Consider the following 18,561-nt stretch of genomic DNA (forward strand, 5'->3'; position numbering starts at 1 on the left):
GGGGAGAGGGTCTTCAAAAAGGGTAGATTAGCACATGGAAGGGGACCCACGAAAGGGAAAACTCCATTGGGTAGTTTTTCTAGGAGCTTCTCATAGGACTTGGGAGAGAAACCAGACAAAGACTGAGGTAGCTTCTACTGAGACTGGTTAGTTTCTCTGGGCTAACTATAAGCCTAACCAATAAGGGAAGCCCTGCATGTCTATTTCTCTGGCCCAACCACGTTCTGAGCTTCTCACTCAGTTAGGGGTAATCCCTCCCACCCTCAGCCCCACTGTGGGTCTCTGACTTGCTTGACTAGCTGCTATCCTTGATTGCCTGCTAGTCACTCGTCCTGGCTGGTACTGCAGTGCTCAACCCAGTAGGTGTTGCTAGTCTTAGAGGATGTCTGTTTTGCTGGTTTGTTAGACTGCTCCCTTCGTTCTCACATTTACATAATCAGCTTGTAGTTTATCACAGATCTTTTTCCTTAATTGCCAATGGGTAGTTAACTCTTATCATAGTTACAAGATGTAGCTGTAGTTGTTCTTGATTGTTTTGTGTTTAACTCCTTGTCCATGCGGTGGTCTTCCTTGACTAGGTGGGAGATAAATGTTCTAAGCCATTCTTACTTGCAGTTTACTCTACTGTAAACTGTATTATTAGATGCATTAGAAGCAGGAACACATGAAGGGAAACAGCACTTTGCTTATGTTGCTAGCAGGGTGAGAGTTAGGGTAGGGTTGGGGGAGCTTTGTGAGAGCCAGCCAGCACTAACCTGTCCTTTTTACCTAGTCAGCTTAGCTATCTTATACCCCCGCCACAAGGCCTCCTAGTTTACCTTCCTCAGTGTTCCTGGCCTAGCTGGCTGTTTTAACCTTCACATGTCTGTTCACACTGTAACAGTGGGGTGGGGTTGTAGCTATGTGTTGGAAAACCTTCTATGTATGGGGCAAGTTTTCCCAGTAGACATCCAGTAGAAGGAAGAGAGGGAAAAGGAGGGAGAGAGAAATTTTTATAGTTGAGTTATATATTCTTAAGTATTAATAATGAGCTTAAAAAAAACCCAGAGAACCAAAAGAGCAGTGAGTGAGGAAGCTCATTGGGTAAAAGGGCTTGCTGATGGTCTGCACTCAAACCACAGAAGCCAAGGAGAAGAGTCGGATGTGGTGCCACTCATCTATAAGCCTAGCACTTGTCATGAGATGGAAGGTGAAGATGGGAGAAACTTCTGGAAGCTATTGGGCCGGACAGCTTGGAGTACACAGTGTGGCAGAAACAAGACTCTGCCTTTGAAACCCCGATGGAAGAAGGGAGCCTCGTTCTGAAAAGTCTGCTGACTTCCACATGTGTATCAGGGTACATACATTTTCCACTCATATGCAAAAGACTAAAGTAGAAAGAAAATGACAGATTATGGCACAAATCAGTGGCTATAAATCATTAGATGAAACTTCACAATGAACCTTTAAAAGGACAGTCCAAATAACACTTGAATTCAATTTTCAATCCTAACATCACAAGCAGGAAGAAGAATAATAACCCTGAGAACTATGGAGCTTCCTTTGCAAATAAACTTACATGGACACAGAATTTAAGCTAACACCTTTTCTTCCCTCCTTCCTTCCTTCCTTTCTTCCTTCCTTCCTTCCTTCCTTCCTTCCTTCCTTCCTTCCTTCCTTCCTTCCTTCCTTTCTTTCTTTCTTTCTTTCTTTCTTTCTTTCTTTCTTNTTCCTTCCTTCCTTCCTTCCTTCCTTCCTTCCTTCCTTCCTTTCTTTCTTTCTTTCTTTCTTTCTTTCTTTCTTTCTTTCTTTCTTTCTTTCTTCCTTTCTTTCACGGGAAACACAAAAGACAGATAAAAGCAGGGGGAAACAATCCTAAAACCCAGGACTTCAGAAAATCCACACAATGAAGAACTTAACTTATCCAACAAGTAAGCTTGAAAGGGAGACGCTAGAGAGTTACATCAAACTAACCAACTAACCAACTAACCAACCAACCGACAAACAAGAAATGGGGACACATCAACCAAAGCAGTACAGGGACCTGGGAGCCCTGAGCAAACCTTCTGAGCTATAAGCATCTGGAATTTGAACACTGACAAAATATTTGGTGAAATTAAGGAATTATTATCAATTTTCTTCCAAGTCTTATAATAGCATTATGATTAGTTATGCTTCTTTAGGAAAAGTTAGTCTTTATGTGATTTACATACAGATGACATGACCTAATATCTGAGATTTACTTCAAAATAACAGATTCTAGAAGCCCAAGTGCAGACAAAATACACAGGGCCAGAACTGATAACTGCTGGAGTTGGCCAACAGGTCAATCAAAATTTGTTATTCTGTTCTACTCTAAGTATCTGAAATTTTCTATAATAAAACTTTAAAAATGAGTCAGGTTTGCACAGTGGGACATTAGTTACCCTGATGCCAAGCGGCATAGCTTACAGCTATCAACTTAAAACGTAACAAATACTTCAGCAGATAAGACATGCAAAAGAAATATGCAAGCCACAGTCCACTTCAAGGTTAATCAATTTCACATTGAAGATGAGTAAGGCCAAAATTAAGCTTTATTGAAAAATGCTTGGCAAACAAAGAAATTATAACCAAATGTCTAAAGCATTGTACAAATGGTTTTATGGCATTGACTATAATATATTAAACTGTTTGTAAAAAGGAGACAAGGTCTGAAAAACAAAGTGAGCTTACATAATGAACCTGTGACTTAGAAAGATGAACAATCAGGCTTTATTCTCCTTCAGAAAACTGAAATCTCTCTCTCTCTCTCTCTCTCTCTCTCTCTCTCTCTCTCTCTCTCTCATGTGTGTGGTGTGTGTGTGTATGAGCAGACAGAATATAGGACCATTAAAATGTCCTTAGAAAGCTTCTCAAGTGAAATCAGGAATAGCCCTAGGGCTTATGAAAGTTTTTCCTTCAGAGTTCAGGGCAGGAAAGGATGAAGGACAAGGCATTTCTTCAGGGATGAGATCCACCCAGCTGGCATGTTTTCATCTAAAGCAGTATTAATAACGAGCTGAGCTGCTCACAGTTGGAGTCCAGGAGACTGATCCAGCACACGTTCTAAATCCAGAGAAGAAATAAGTTTTGAAAAGTGCCTAAGCATAGAACATATGATCTGTATAGGCTCAAAGAGTTATGAGAAGGGGTCTGGACAGATGGCACTTAAGAGATCCTTAGTGCTATGTGCATTATAAATGTTCAGATCCTTCTACACGGATGCTATTTTTGCAACACCTATGTCATTTAATCAACAACATTCCCTTCTTTGACATTCACTGAATAAGAGTAGTTGATTCGATCTCATATTCTGTTGAAAGTATCTATTCATCTAAAAGCTAAAGTGTAAACTGGTATTTTAATTGCTGTTTATTATTGCCCTGTACCTTGCTGGAGGAACTTTGTCAGAGTGTTTCTCATAAACCAACCCACTAATTGCTAAAAGAGTCTGTCAGAGAATTCGTACTGTGAATCAGGTTCTAGGTAGGGTGGATACAGCACAGGATAAAACAAGTCCAGGTAGGGTAAAGAGGCAGGGGAACACCAGGAGAGAAGGCCTGAGCCAGGTTCAAGCAGCTGAAAGGGCATTCTTTATCTATCTAGAGGCCTCAGCTGGGGATGGCAGGGTGGTGGGAGGTCCAGTGGAGAGAGCATGATGTTCGAGGAGGACCTCTGGGAAAGAATGCACTTGGACTGGTAATAACTGCACAGCTGGGTGCTAATTACAAGAATAGCTTATATTAAGCAATGAGGCTAAAGAGCCACACATGGTCAGCTCACTAGTGCTGAAACTGTATGTCCCTGAGATAAGGGGACCCCTGTGGAAACTTCTAAACATCTCAGGCTATTACCAAAGTTAGGGTTGCTCTCCACAAACTGATAGTAAAACCCTATTTCTGGTGATAGCGCTTCTATATCTCATTGAACACGGAGAAGTCAAGCTGGTATCTATTACAGCCTTCACTTCACTTCTACAGACCAGTGTTCATGACATTAGAAGGTACTTTGCACACTACCAAAGGAAAAGGGTAAATACCAACCCAGCTACATACACACACACAAAAAAAAAAACCCAAAAATCCCTTTAATCTACAATGATGACTGCCTGTGTGATATGCTGATACAACAGTGGCACAAATGTGGGAGGAACCATCCACTCATTGATTGGATTTAAAGCCCACACCATGAGATGAAATCCATGCCTGACACTGCTCAGGTAGCCAAAAATCTGACACTGGATGGACTATGGACACAGGGAAAATTCAAACAGTACTGTTCTGTTAAAGGAACAAAGCAATAAGATGACATTCTGTCATATCCATAGATCAGTGCCTTGCCTAGCCATCATCAGAAAACCTTCCCTTTGCAGTAGATGGGAATACAGAGACTCACAACTGAACAATGTGCAAAGAGTAAGCAGTTCTGGAACACTCAGTCCTAACCGGGATGTTGTAATCAAACCTCTCCCCTCAGGGCTCAGGGAGCTATGTGCAAGAGGATGGAAAATTGTTGGAACCAGAGGGGATGGGTGATTCCAAGGAAACAGTGTCTTTCAGACACAACAGGACTGATGCACATGAACTCACAGAGACTGTGTGTGTCCCAGTGCTAAGAAGGGAAAATGGACATGGACCCTTATCCAAGAAACTCCCTCCGATTTACATCTGCCTGCAAAGAAAAACTCTTTTTTTTTTTTTTCTCCAAAGGAGTCTCACAGAGAGAGGGTTGGGGCAGGGGAATGGGTATAATGAATCTCCACAGGTGGAAACAGAGGGGTTGACTGCTGAGTTCCATTGTCTAGAAAACCAGGAGGTAATAAGGGGGAAAAAAAAATCTTTCAAAGTTAATTTATAGTTTATAAGTTGTCTTTACAACTGATCTGTTTGAAGTATTAACAGAAGTATTTCACTTGTATAGGAATTAACATTGAAACATTTTTCTAAAATAAATGCTTTGTTAATAGGGTAACACAATTATATTTACTGGCATCAATCGCACCTTTTTTTGTACACCCAGAGATGATATTAGTCACATATTCATTATGCTTGTTGACTTCAATTAATAGTGTCAGTAATTACAAATAATATTAACTCACATAAACATCATTTGGAAAGGTAAATTAATGAGTGCCTGCCTTATAAAGTACCTTGAGTAAGTTAGCCTTTTCTCCCACTTCCTTCAGTGGTACAAGGATACAGGCTTTGTCCTCTCTGAAGGATGCAGGTACACAGTACACTGAAATGACTACACACTGATCCTCAATCCCAACCTTATTCTTTATAAACTACCTGACTGGAGGCATTTCCTTACAGCAGCACAGAGGAACATGAACACATCAGGGAAATCAGAGAGCCACAGATGTTTATTGTAATGATTGTTAGGGAACAATAGCAAGGCTGTCTTTAGAGTTCAAGTTTCTCAAAACAAATGCAAACTCTAATTTTTCCTTGTCTTCATTCTTTTCTTCTAGCAGTTTTTCTTCTCTAGACATTCAAATTGGAACCCGAGCTTCAAATGATTCATGTTACTAGATATAATAGATGATAACCGAACTGGGCTATACCTCTCACAGTTCAGTGAAAATATCCCAAATGTAAAGGGCTGAAGGCACAGTTCACATTGTTCTTGGGTCAGCAAACACAGACATGGAAGAGCTGTGGACTTCCTATGTCACATCAATAGTGCACATATGCTCTGCATGGGACTTATGAATCAATCTAACACACCATCCCAGCAACAGATATCAAATAACTAACAGCTCAGTCATGCTCAGGGCACTATGGGCTGTGTCTGGACCACAAACATCGCAGACTAGAGATTCTCACTCAAGTGTGTTTGCTGAGTGGTAACAGACATTCCACGTCATTGTATCTGTGAACCTCTACATGCTCATCAGAAATCCACGTATCATTACTAATTTAAAGCACCTGAATTAAAAATCTTGTATACGTGACTTGGATAAAAATGGTTAAGTTTAAATTCATTTGTTAAATACTTTAAAGAATGTTAATACATTTAAGTTTATATGCATTGTAGATAGAAAAAATAGCTTTAAAAAAGTACTTAAGAGAAAATTTAAAGAAAGTTTTTTTCTTGAGATTTGCTTCAAAGACCTGAACTTCAATGTGTATTTGACAATGAGAGACATTTTCAATTTTTCTAAAATTCATAAAATGTAAATATTCAAGAAACGCCACATAATCACAAATAATAGAACACCTAGAATCTTCAGAGTCGTCAGTACTGTGATGCAGAACTAGTGAAAATAACCTTAGCAACACGTTTGCCAATAAAAAGCTAACAAGAGGGCTGGTGAGATGACTCAGTGGGTAAGAGCATCCGACTGCTCTTCCAAAGGTCCAGAGTTCAAATCCCAGCAACCACATGGTGGCTCACAACCATCCGCAACGAGATCTGGCGCCCTCTTCTGGAGTGTCTGAAGACAGCTATAGTGTACTTACATATAATAAATAAATAAATCTTTAAAAAACAAACAAACAAACAAACAAAACAACAACAACAAAAAAAAGCCAACAAGATACTATATGCCAGCTGAAGAAACAACTGGATTTAACAAATTTCTTCTTAAATTACGATACTAATAAACTGTATTTTGAAAATTACTACACATAGCAGTGGAAACAAAATTTAATGCTAACTCCTGAAGTTAGCAATTAGTTTTACCTTTGTGGTTTGTACAATTCAGTTTCTAGAGATAATAACTCTAAAAATACTATTAAGGTTGCTGACTGAAATATTTTAGAATTGTTATGTCAATTCTGCCAGATCACTTAACATGAGATCTCAGCTTTTAACAAACTAACACTCACTAAATGACTAGGCAAGATGGAGGTTCAGCTGTAATCAAGTCAAACCTACACCAACAACAGAACTAAATAGGTTAACAAGTGAAATCAGTGCAGGGCTTCTCAGTACATGTGCAATGTGAGAAATGCAGCCTCGACAGAGCCATTTGTTTACAAAAGAGGTTTATATTACAGTTAAGATCAAACTAGGTAAAGAGGTTAGATGCCACACAGCCAGCAGAATCTCAATGCTGGACAGTCTAAAGCTATTATTGTTAAGATAAATCTTACGATTAAATATTTTATACTATATAGCTAACCCACAAATGTCAGGGTTGAAAGAACCTGGAGATAATAGAGAAATCAGACTTTGGTTACCTGAGCTAAAAACATGAAGGTAGAGGATTTGGAACTGTGAAGTCCTGCTGTCTAAACGAATTGAAGAGAATCCTCACCTCCTACCACCATTCCCACACCTCTTCCCCTCTGGCTAATTACATTTTAGTGTTGTCATAGGGTCCCTAACACATGGAAATGGCCAGCTGACACTGCACCTAAGACACTAGGACCTCACAGTGCTTTCTGGGGAGTGTAGGACTTCACAGGTGCTTGTGCCAGTTTCAAGGATGCCCCTAGAGAGGGAAGTGCAGCAAGAAACTGGTTCCCCCCAACAGAGAAGGTTCGCTGTCACTGTCCACATTCACCACCATGAACCTCTGCTGTTTGCCATGAGAAGCAGCAGTGGTCAGAGGGCCCAGGAAAAGCAGGTCCTCCTCTGCAGCCCTGCAAATTGCTACTATCCCACAGGGACAACGGCTCTCTCCATGAAGAAAGACATGAAGGCAACAACAGAGACTGAAGCTCAGTTGCACCATGAGCCACATAACAAAGAGTCCACACAAAAGCAGACACACGAAGCAACACCACAGGACGAAGGCCGAGATATGAGTCTCCAAAACTAAAATAGCTAAAAATATTCACTGGATAAAAAGGCAAGCCTTCTCACGAAATGATGCTGGATGGCTATATTCAGAAGACTAAGACTAGATTCCTACTGTTCATTCATTGTATATGAATCAATTCACAATAGATTAAAAGGAAAACCTTCCACGTAAAACTCGAAAACTCTGAACATATTAGAGGAATTTACAGGAAAAACACTTCAAAATATTAACAGCAGTACTTCTATGATAGGACGTTAATAGCTTAGGGAATAAGAGGAATAAGTGCCAAGAGGGATTCCATCAAGTGTGGGAGCTTCTGAATAGCAAAGGAAAACAATCAGGACAGTGAAGAGATAGCCTGCAGAATGGGAGACACGGGGATGGGGAGACCCAGCTCTTTACCTGTACACAATATTCACACACACACACACACACACACACACACACACACACACACCCGCCATTGCCCTTCATTACTCAGTTAATAGATGGGAAACAAATAGGAGTTCTTAAAGGAAGCACAAATATCAGCAAATATATGAACGCATATTCAAGATGCTAAGCTATTAGAGAAATGTAAATAAATACTACATTAAAATTTCATTTCACCCCAGCCACAATGATCATCCAGAAAATGACATCAAAAAATGTTAGAGAGGATTGGGAAGGGAGTTAAATTAGCTCAGTAATATAGAAATCAGGGTGAAGGCACTGTTGTGTGATTCCTGGGTGCACATGTGAAGAAATCTAATGCTACTCCCCATAGATGCCTGTAGAGCCACATTTACTGTGGAATTATCTTTGTACTACTCAAGTTACAGAACCAGCCTGGGGAACTGTGGGCGAGAGATAAAGAAGGTATATTATTGTTGAAGATGCTTTCTTGATTCCAGTGTGTATTTCTGGCTTCTTTATCAAAAATCAGGTGTCCACAGGTGAATGATTTTATATCTTGGTCTTCAATTTGATTCTATTGATAATGTGCCTGTTTTTGTGCTACTAACATGGTTTTTGCTAGTATAGTTCTGTAGTACTACTTGAGGTCAAGGATGGTGATACCGCTAGAAGTTATATTAGTCTACAGTATTGGTTAAGCTATCCTGGGTTTTTTGTTTTTCAATATGAAGTTGAGTATTGTCCTTTCAAGGTCTGTAAAGGATTGTGATGGGATTTTGATGGAGATTGAATTGAATCTGTAGTTTGTGTTTGGTAAAATGACACTTTTCATTATGTTAATCCCACTGATCCATGCACATGGGAGATGTTTCCATCTTTTGACATCTTCCTCAATTTCTGTCTTCAGAGACTCTAGGTTTTTGATGTACAAGTCTTTCTTGGTTAGAGTTAGCTTAAGATATTTTATATGATCTGTGGCTACTGTGAAAGGGGTTGTTTCCCTGACTTCTTCCTTAGTCTGTTTGTCATTTGTAAATAGAAGTGACTCTAATTTTCTTTTCTTTTCTCTTTTTTCTTTTCTTTCTCTTTCTTTCTTTCCTTTCTATCTTTCTTTCTTCCTTCCTTTCTTTCTTCCTTTCTGTCTGTCTGTCTGTCTGTCTCTATCTCTCTCTCTCTGTCTCTCTCTCTTTCTTTCCTTCCTTTTTTTTTTTAAGTTAATCTTGTAACTAGTCACTTTGCTGAAAGGAACTCCCTGGTGGAATTTCTAGTGTCATTTATGTATGCTATATCATCTGGAAATAATGATACCTTGACTTCTTTCTTTCCAATCTGCATTCCCTCGATCTCCTTCAGTTAGTTGTCTTATTGCTCTACTAAAAACTTTGAGTATATTGAATAGATATGGAAAAGGTGGACATCCTTGTTTTGTTCCTGATTTTCATGAAGTTGCTTTGAGTTTCTCTTGATTTAATTTGATGTTGGCTATTGGTTTGCTATAGACTGCCTTTATTATGTTTAGATATGTCCCTTTTATCTCTAATCTCTCCAGGACTTCTATCATGAAGGGGTAGGTAGTCTTTTCTGCATATAATGAGATGATCATGTGTGGTTTTTTTTTTTCCTTTCAGCTTGTTTATATGGTGGATTAGTGATTTTTGTATACTGAGCCATCCAGAGCTGCATCTCTGGAATGAAGCCTCCTTGACCATGGTGGATGATCTTTTTCATGTCTTTTAGTTAGTTTCAATAAAGATTTGTTTATCTTGATTTCCTCAAAGAACCAACTCTTTGTTAATTCTTTGTATTGTTTTATTTGTTTATAGTTTATTGACTTCAGCCTCAGTTGATTATTTCTTGCCAACTACTCCTCTTGGGTGTGCCTATTTCTTTTTGTTCTAGAGCATTCAGGTGTGTGATTAAGTTGCTAGTATGAGATCTGTTCAATTTTTTCTATGCAGGCACTTAGTGCTATGAACTTTCCTTTCAGGATGACTTTTCTTCCATGGAATACCATAAGCCTAGGGATGTTGTGTATTCATTTTCACTGAATTCTACAAGGCCATTAATTTCTTTATTTCTGTCTTGAACCATTTTTCATTCAGCAGAAAGTTGCTCAGTTTCCATGAATTTGTAAGCTTTGTATTGTTTCTGTTATCGATATCAAGTGTTAGTCTGTGATGGTCTGATAAAATACAGGGGTTATTTCAATTATCTGTTGAGACTTGCTTCGTGTCTGAGTATGTGGTCAGTTTTAGAGAAAGTTCTATGAGGCACTCAGAAGAAGGTATATTCTTTTGTGTTTGGGTAAAATGTTCTATAAATATCTGTTGACTATATTTTTATCACTGCCATAAACTCATGTCCAAGTGGATCAATGGCCTCACATAAAACCAGATACACTGAACCTGATAGAATAAAAAGTGAGGAATAGCCTTGAATGAACTGGCACAGGACACATATTGGAGTACATTGTATGAAGGTGTGTCTTTGTATTGTCAATTGTTGATTGCTGTACTGGCAGAGAGCCAAACTTACAGGAAGAGAGAGGGTCTCTGAGAGAAGAGGGCAGGTTCAGAAGATTTGCAGTGGGATATGGTGGGGAAGTGGACCACTGTGAACAGGTACAGAGAAATAAAACTCTGGCCACATGGAGGGTTGTAGGCTAGTTATAGTTATGTTAAGTTTAGATAGCTGGCTGGGACATTGCCCTAGCTAAAAAGCCTAAGCATTAATATATTAAAAAGACTTGGTGTCATTATTTAAATAGCTGGTGGTCCATGAAAATCCTACTATAGAGACAACTTTCTGAAACAGAACACTGATAGCACAGGCACTAAGATCAGCAATTAATAAATGGGACTTCCTGAAACTGGAAAAGCTCTGTAAGGCAAAGGACACCATCCATCATTTTGTAGGCTGCCCAGACAAAGTGGCAGCCTACAAAACGAAAAAAAAAAATGTTTACCATCTCCACATCTGATAGAAGTCTAATATCTGAACTATATAAAAAACTCAAGAGACTAGATACCCCAAATCCAAATAATCCAATTAAAATATGGGATACAGATCTACACAGATCTCAACAGAAGAATCTCAAATGGCTGAGAAACACTTAGAGAAATGTTTCCTTAGCCACCAGGAAAAAGCAAATCAAAACGACTGAGATTCCATCTTACTCCCCTCAAAATGGCTAAAATGAAAAGCAAGTGATAGCTCATGCTGGCAAGGATGTGGAGCAATGAGAAGACTCCTCCATTGCTTGTGGAAGGGCACACTTATATAGACATTATGGAAATCAATATAGCATCTCCTCAGAAAATTGGGAATCCATCTACCTCAGGACCCAGTTATAGCACTCCTGGGCATATACACAAAGGACACTCCATCCTACTACAATGACACCTGCTCAACTATGTTCACAGAAGCTTGATTTGTCATAGCCAGAAACTGGAAACAATCTAGACGTCCCTCAACAGAAAAATGGATAAAGAAAATGTGGTACATTTACATAAGAGAATATTGCTCAGCTGTTAAAAAATGACATCATGAAATTTGCAGACAAATGAATGAACTAGAAAAAATACATCCTTAATGAGGTAACCCAGACCCAGAAAGACAAACACAGTATATACTCACTTGTAAGTTGATATTCACTGTAAAGAAAAGGATAAGCATGCTACAATCCACAGACACAGAAAGGCTAAGCAACAAGGAAGGCTTAAGTGGTTCTACAAGGATCTCCCTGGGAAGAGGAAATAGAACAGATTTTGTGGGTAGACTGGGGGTGGGAGGATGAGGGGAGAGAATACTAGGAGATGACAGGAATGGGGGTATTTCAGGGGTGAGGTAGAAATCTGGAATGGAAACTCCATGAAATCTATGAGGGTGACCCTAGCAAAGACTCCTAGCAATAGGGGACAAGGTACCTTGAACTGACTATCTTCTTTAACCAGCTTAGGTCTCAAGTAGAGGGATTGGGACACCAACCCAGCCACAAATCCTTCAACCTACAGTTGGTCCTGTCTGCAGGATGTATTGGGACTGGAACCTAGCATATTTGTCATTAGAGAGATTTTATCTAGCAACTGATGGGTGCAGATGCAGAGTCCATAGCCAAACATTAGGTGGAGCTCAGAGAGACCTTACGAGGAGAGGGAGGAAGGATTCTAGGAGCCAGAGGGGTCAAGGACACTACAAGAACATGGCCCACAGAATCAACTGACCAGAATTCATGAGGGGTGGGTGTCAGGGAACTCAGGGAGCCTGTATGGGTCTGAGCTAGGCCCTCTGTATACATGTTCTGGCTGTGTAGTTTGGTGCTCTTGTGGGACTCCCAGCTGTGGGGTTGGGAGCTGTCTCTTACTCTTCGGCCTGCTTTTGGGCCCCCTTTCTTCCTACTGGGTCGCCTTGTCTGGCCTCGGCGTGAGGGCCTGAGCCTGGCCTCCTGTAGCCGTCATGCTGAGTTTGGTTGATGTTTTTCTGACAGGAGGCACAGGAAGGATGGGTCAGACGGAAAGGTGAGGTGTGCCAGAGGGAAGACTGGAGGTAGGAGGAGGAGAAACTGCAATTGCGATGTAATATATGAGAAAAGAATAAATTTCTAAACAGAAAAAAAATAGTTTAAAAAATGATTTAAAGCAATAAGTAAAAATAACAGAAGTAAAAATAAGGTCATACCTTTGGTAAGAAAAGAATGAATATAAAGAAAAATAGTTTAAGTACATCTTGTTTCACAGAAACCTATCTATACCCGTCACCATTTGCAGCAGCAGAAAACGCTCCTAGACTTACCTGCCGGAGGCAGGCAGTCTTTCCAATCAAAGTAGCCTGCGTAGATCCCAGGTTCCAAGGATCCAACAATGGGATCTGCTTTTAGCTCAATGTAATTTTCAAAGAGTCGTTGATCCAGTTCTTTCAGTGATGCCATGCTAACCTACAACACAAAACATGGGGTTAAAAAATGCCAAGTTAAGAGTGGAGAAGAAAAAAATAATGCATGTATGTACCTATTACATTTTAAAAAGATTTTTTTCTACATAGTTCAGGTTTCTATCTTATCTATGTCACTAATAGAGAACTATTCGTATGGCTTACACAGTAAGAAATAAGTCCCATCTATGGACTATAGGTTGTCTTTCAAAATCCTTTAAACTCTTTTTCTGTAGAAAGACCAAACTGGCAGTATAAATATTTAATAGTTGATGACAAACAAAAGGACACCAACTGTAGTGTTCCACATCAGTAATGTCATCCAACGGCACTCTGTTCTAACAACCTGCCTGTGGCTACTCTACTCTGGCATCTTCCAATCACATGTCTGTATGACTGAGATGTGTCTCAGTGCTGAGCAGTCTGAGTTTGTCCTACAGTCACTCCATGGAGAAAACAGCTTTTGTTCTTTCATGGTTCAAACAATACATCAAAGATGTTACTAGAGAGTCCTGCCGTGAGTACTACAGGCCCAAATCTAGGCACAGTTCAGCACAGGCCAACTGTGGCTCCTACTGGCAGTATTGACAAAACAGACAGAGGTTGGTATCAGCCTTATAGGAGGGGCCTTGGTCTTGGTGGTACTCAAGTGACTGCCTTTTGACACCATCAGTGTGCTGGCTCAGGGTATGTGTAGTGGAACATGGCCAGTCTTTTTTCACATCATTTACTTAGGGGCCCAGGCTTCTTGAACATCAGAGCTGAACTTCAAGAAGCTGACAGGAGAGTGGAATGCACATCTAAGGCATGTGCCTGCTGGGAACCAAAGCACACACCAGGCAATGGTGGGAGCAACAGCAGGAACAGAAGTCAGTGAGAACTCTTCAGAAGGGAGTGACAGTAGATCACAGGACAGGATTTTATGATGGCAGGATATAGAATTGAAAGGCAGGCCGTCTTTCAAAGCACAAAGAAACACGACAGAAATCTAAAGCTGAAGTTAGAAACAGGGAAGATAGACTAGCTCCAGGAGGCCTTATAACACAAACCTATAGAAATTGAAGTGGACATACATGAACAATGAGAGAAGCCAACATGCAAACAAAAGAAGAAATTGTACTGGATCAGAACCAGAGTTTGAGGTGTGGTGGATAGCTAAGTTCCCAGTTAGAGGACAATGTGCACATCCAGGTGCAGACTATAAGAGTTCCCAGTTTCTAATTGAATTAGGGGGTGGGCTTCACTTTCCCAGAAGAAAGTCATAAAACCTACAGAGAATAAAGGATCAGTTTGAGTTCTGAAATGTCACCTCAAAACCTGACACCACTGCAATGGTATCTACAGGAACCCAACCTCAGAGCCATATCGACTCCTTACCTAAGTCCAGACAACATACATATGCTTATGAAGAGATTCAAAGAATGAATTGCCTGTATTTGTGATCAAGGGCACTAACTTAAGTCAAATCAGAATGAGGAAGATGAACAGGTGAGGGAAATAGTGGAAGAAAATGAAATCCAAGTTCCTTCCCATTCTACATCATGCCTAGTGCTTACAAAATACACCTAACAGACTGGAACCACCCTAAAAATATGAAATATAATTTCCAAGTAAATATTCTTTTCAAAAGGTTTTTGCTTTATTTTTTTTTTTTTTTGCCCGTATGTATGTATGTATGTATGTATGTATGTATGTGTACCACTTGTATGGAGGGCCTGTGGAGGCCAGAAGAGGACATCAGATCTTCTGGAACTAGTGGTACAGAGATGGTTGTGAGCTGCCTTACAGGTTCTGGGAACCAAACCAATGTTCTCTGTAATAACAGCGATTGTTCTTAACTGCTCTGCAGCTCCAAAAACTCTTTTAAGTATTCTTAAAATAGGATAGGAATACAGTTCAGTGGTAGAGCATACAAGAGAGCTTCCCTTAGTAACCCCTGCCCTACCCCACAAAAAAACTTCTTAAGCAAAAAGAGGCTAACAATGAAAATGCAGGTATCTAAACTTTTGTGGAGATAAGGCAGTGAGTAAAGAAACACTGAGCTTCAGATGTTTAAAAAGAGAAGTTTAAAAGAAGACTTAGAATTAATGTTTTAAACTCCTTCAAGTAACTAACACAACAGAAAATTAATGTGGAAGGGAACAAAGTCAGTTTTTTAAAAGATATTAAAGAAAATCACTAATGCCAAATGAGTATTTTAAAGTATGCAAGTTCCTTGAAAAATAAAATGTGGGCTGTAGCTCAGTGGAAGAACACTTGCCTAGTATGAGGCAGGTCTCCTGGGTTGAATACCTGGTAGTGATTGCGAAGGCCAATCTGGAAATGAAGATGGGGTTGGGAGGCAGCTTAGCTGGTAAAGAACTGCCATGCACCCACTTAAAAAGCCACCCATGACCAAGAGCCAGACCATAAAAAGACAGCTGTGGTGACACACACTTGTAATCCCAGTCCGGGGAGGTAGACACAGGCAGACTCCTGGACACTGCTGGTATGAGACTTTGTCTCAAAACTCCAAGTGGACAGCTCACAGAGAATGACATATAAGTGGACCCTGGTTTCTACATGTACACCTGCACACCCACAAATGTAACTGTACACATATGAACACACATGCACACATTTCTGCACACTTACCCCCTAAAAATAATTATAAAAGACTAACAATGACAGAAAGGAAAGGGAAGAAAATTGTCATAGGAGGCAGATGGAAGGAAGAAACTGGTGAGAGAAGCGACAGGAGAGGCATGGGGGTTTTCAAGATCAGGTGTGGGGAGAGACAGGTGAGAGGGTCAGAAGAATGAATGGAAATTGTCTCAGCTGGTACTGGTGGTGATGGTGGGGACATCTCTAGGATGTGCCAGAGACCTGGGATGGGAGAGGCTCTAGAGAGTTTATGGGGGAATATGGAACCTCAAGTGGTCACCTCCTGTAGCCAGGCAGGACCCCCAGTAGAGGGATAAGGACACCAATCCACCCATAGAACTTTTGACCCCAAATTTGTTCTGTCTCTAAGAAATGCAGTGACAAAGACAGAGCAGAGCCTGAGGGAATAGCTAACCAATAACTAGCCCAACTTGAGAGACCCATTCCATGGGCAAGCACCAATCCCTGACACTATTAATGATAGTCTACTATGATTGCAGATAGGAACATAGCATAACTGTCCTCTGAGAGGCTCCACCCAGCAGTTGACCAAAACAGACTCAAAGAAACACAACTAAACATTGGATGAAGTTTGGGGAGTCTTATGGAAGAGTTGGGGGAAGGACTGCAGGCCGAGAAGGGGATAGAAACTCCACAGGAAGACCAACATAGTCAACTAACCTGGACCCTCGAGGCTCTCAAAGATTGAACCACCAACCAAAGAGTATACATGGGCTGGATCTACGTCCCACACATATGTAGCAGATATGCAGCTTGGTCTTCATGTAGGTCCCCCAACAACTAGCACAGGGGCTGTCCCTAAAGGTGTTGCCTGCCTATGGATCCCATTTGCCTAACTGGGCTGTTGTGCCTGGCCTCAGTTGGAGAGTATACACCAGTTTGAAACTTCAACCTTAAAAGTAATTTGTTGCACAAAAATAATTTAATAAAGAGACCCAAGCACCTGTCTCAGTGTGGCCAGAAGAAAGGCACCCAAGCAAGCATCCACCATGGGTGCCACTACAAAGAGTGAATATGTGATAGTGAGATGAGAAAGATGGAGAGATTCGAGAGAAAGTGAAGCTGAGGGAGAGGTTCCTACACTGTGGAGAAAAGTGGGACTAACAAAGGGGTGACTATGAAGAACCTGTGCAACCATTTGAGCCTAGGCCCTTCACCTGGACAGCATGGGAGAGCTAGCTCTGGAAGTATGGGTTTGGGAGAGCTAGCCCTGTCTCTCACTGGCTGTAGCAGTCAGGGTTAGGGTTTAGCCTGTGACAGGTGGGAGAGCTGGCCCTGGGGTTATGAGAACAGGAGAGCTGGGGCTGGCCCTCACCAGCTGTAGCACTTGGGAGAGCAGGATCTATACCTCACTGGGCAGGAGTGTGGAACTGGCCCTGTGGCATGTGGGAGGACTGGCCCTGTCCCATGCCAGTTGTGGGATTGGGTGAGCTAGCCAGGACAGCAGTGAAGAGCTCTCCCTGGTGGTGTGGGTGCAGAAGAGCTGGTGTGCAAACCAACTTAGCTACCACTCAAGCCTAGATCTAGGGCTTTTAGTTAGCCCACTCCAAGATCTACCCCATTTATGAACTGCTGGAGCTGATAAAGGAGCTGGTCTGGCAGATCCAAACCTCCAAGATCTCCATGACACAGGGCAACAACAGGATATCAGGGGAGAGTCCTGGTGAGGATCCAGGATTGATAGTGTAGCAGAAGCCAGCGGCCTCAAACCAGACCGATGACTGATGACAACAAACATTTGCAAGGTAAAATGTGGAGACAAAAGGGTGTACCATATGACTCACACTGTGACATACTACAGTTTCCATGACAAGATGTTTTGTTGTTGTTTTAGTGTGGTTTGGTTTGGTTTTCTTTGGGGGGTGGTTGCAAGGGTGGAGGGCAGATATAAAGGGGTGGGAAATGAGTGGGATCAGGGTGCATGATATGAAATTCACAAAGAATCAATAAAACACTAAAAATACCTTCTTAGCAAAATTTAACTAATGTAGTCTGATGAAGAAATGAGGAAGACGAAACAAGCAGAGCCACAGATAACACAGCAGGAAGGAAACACGGCTGCAGTCATTCATAAACTCATCAGTAAATTCAAATGCCTCAAGGTCTAAGAAGTATACTCAGGTAAGCTAAAAAGAATGAACTATATTCCATCTAATACCTATGGTTCAAGTCATACGAAATACTTTAAATTGGTTGCTAGATATAAAGGATTTGCCTGCATCTGTGATGAAAAGAAACTGTCCCTTACTCTGCTGAGTGGAGTTTCTCGTTAGGAGCTTAAATAGAAGTTCAGTAATGCATTTAATACTTGATCAATGTCTGCATTCTCCAGTCAGGAAGAATCTTTAATTCTACAAATAGTAACTCAGTTGTATAGCTTTGCTTCCTTAACATTGATCGCATCTAACATAGGCACGCCCCCCCCCCCCAAGTCCCCGGAATTACATCTTTATAGCTGCCACAATAAAAGAACATGTTAAGACTTATCCTCCACACAGATCTGATATTCTCAACAAATGTTCCTGAGGAGTTCGATCTGTGTTGTATTTGGTCTCCATCCTCAGAACAAACCTCTGTATCTCCCTTGGTCTCTACATGCTTCCTAGCTATTTCTTCTACAACACAGGCAATAAAAATGTAAAAGCAGTCATTTTCCATGCAAATTAAAGTATACAAATGGATATTATACAATTAAAAATTATGCTGGGATGAAGATTTTCAACTCAAAGGACCAGCAAATATCTTCAACAAAATTATAGAAGAAAACTTCCCAAACCTAAAGAAAGAGATGCCCATGAACATACAAGAAGCTTACAGAA

At 40.8% G+C, this 18,561-nt stretch overlaps 1 protein-coding gene across 1 annotated transcript in view; it reads right to left on the minus strand.

Moving 5' to 3' along the window:
* Exoc2 (exocyst complex component 2) overlaps positions 1-18,561 on the minus strand; it is a 160,727-nt gene that overhangs the window by 28,774 nt on the left and 113,392 nt on the right. The window contains exon 23 of the mRNA XM_021180205.2: positions 12,941-13,082. Coding sequence (XP_021035864.1) covers positions 12,941-13,082 — 142 coding nt within the window. The remainder of the gene's footprint in view (positions 1-12,940; positions 13,083-18,561) is intronic.

Source organism: Mus caroli, chromosome 13, assembly GCF_900094665.2.
Source record: "Mus caroli chromosome 13, CAROLI_EIJ_v1.1, whole genome shotgun sequence".
NCBI lineage: Eukaryota > Metazoa > Chordata > Mammalia > Rodentia > Muridae > Mus > Mus caroli.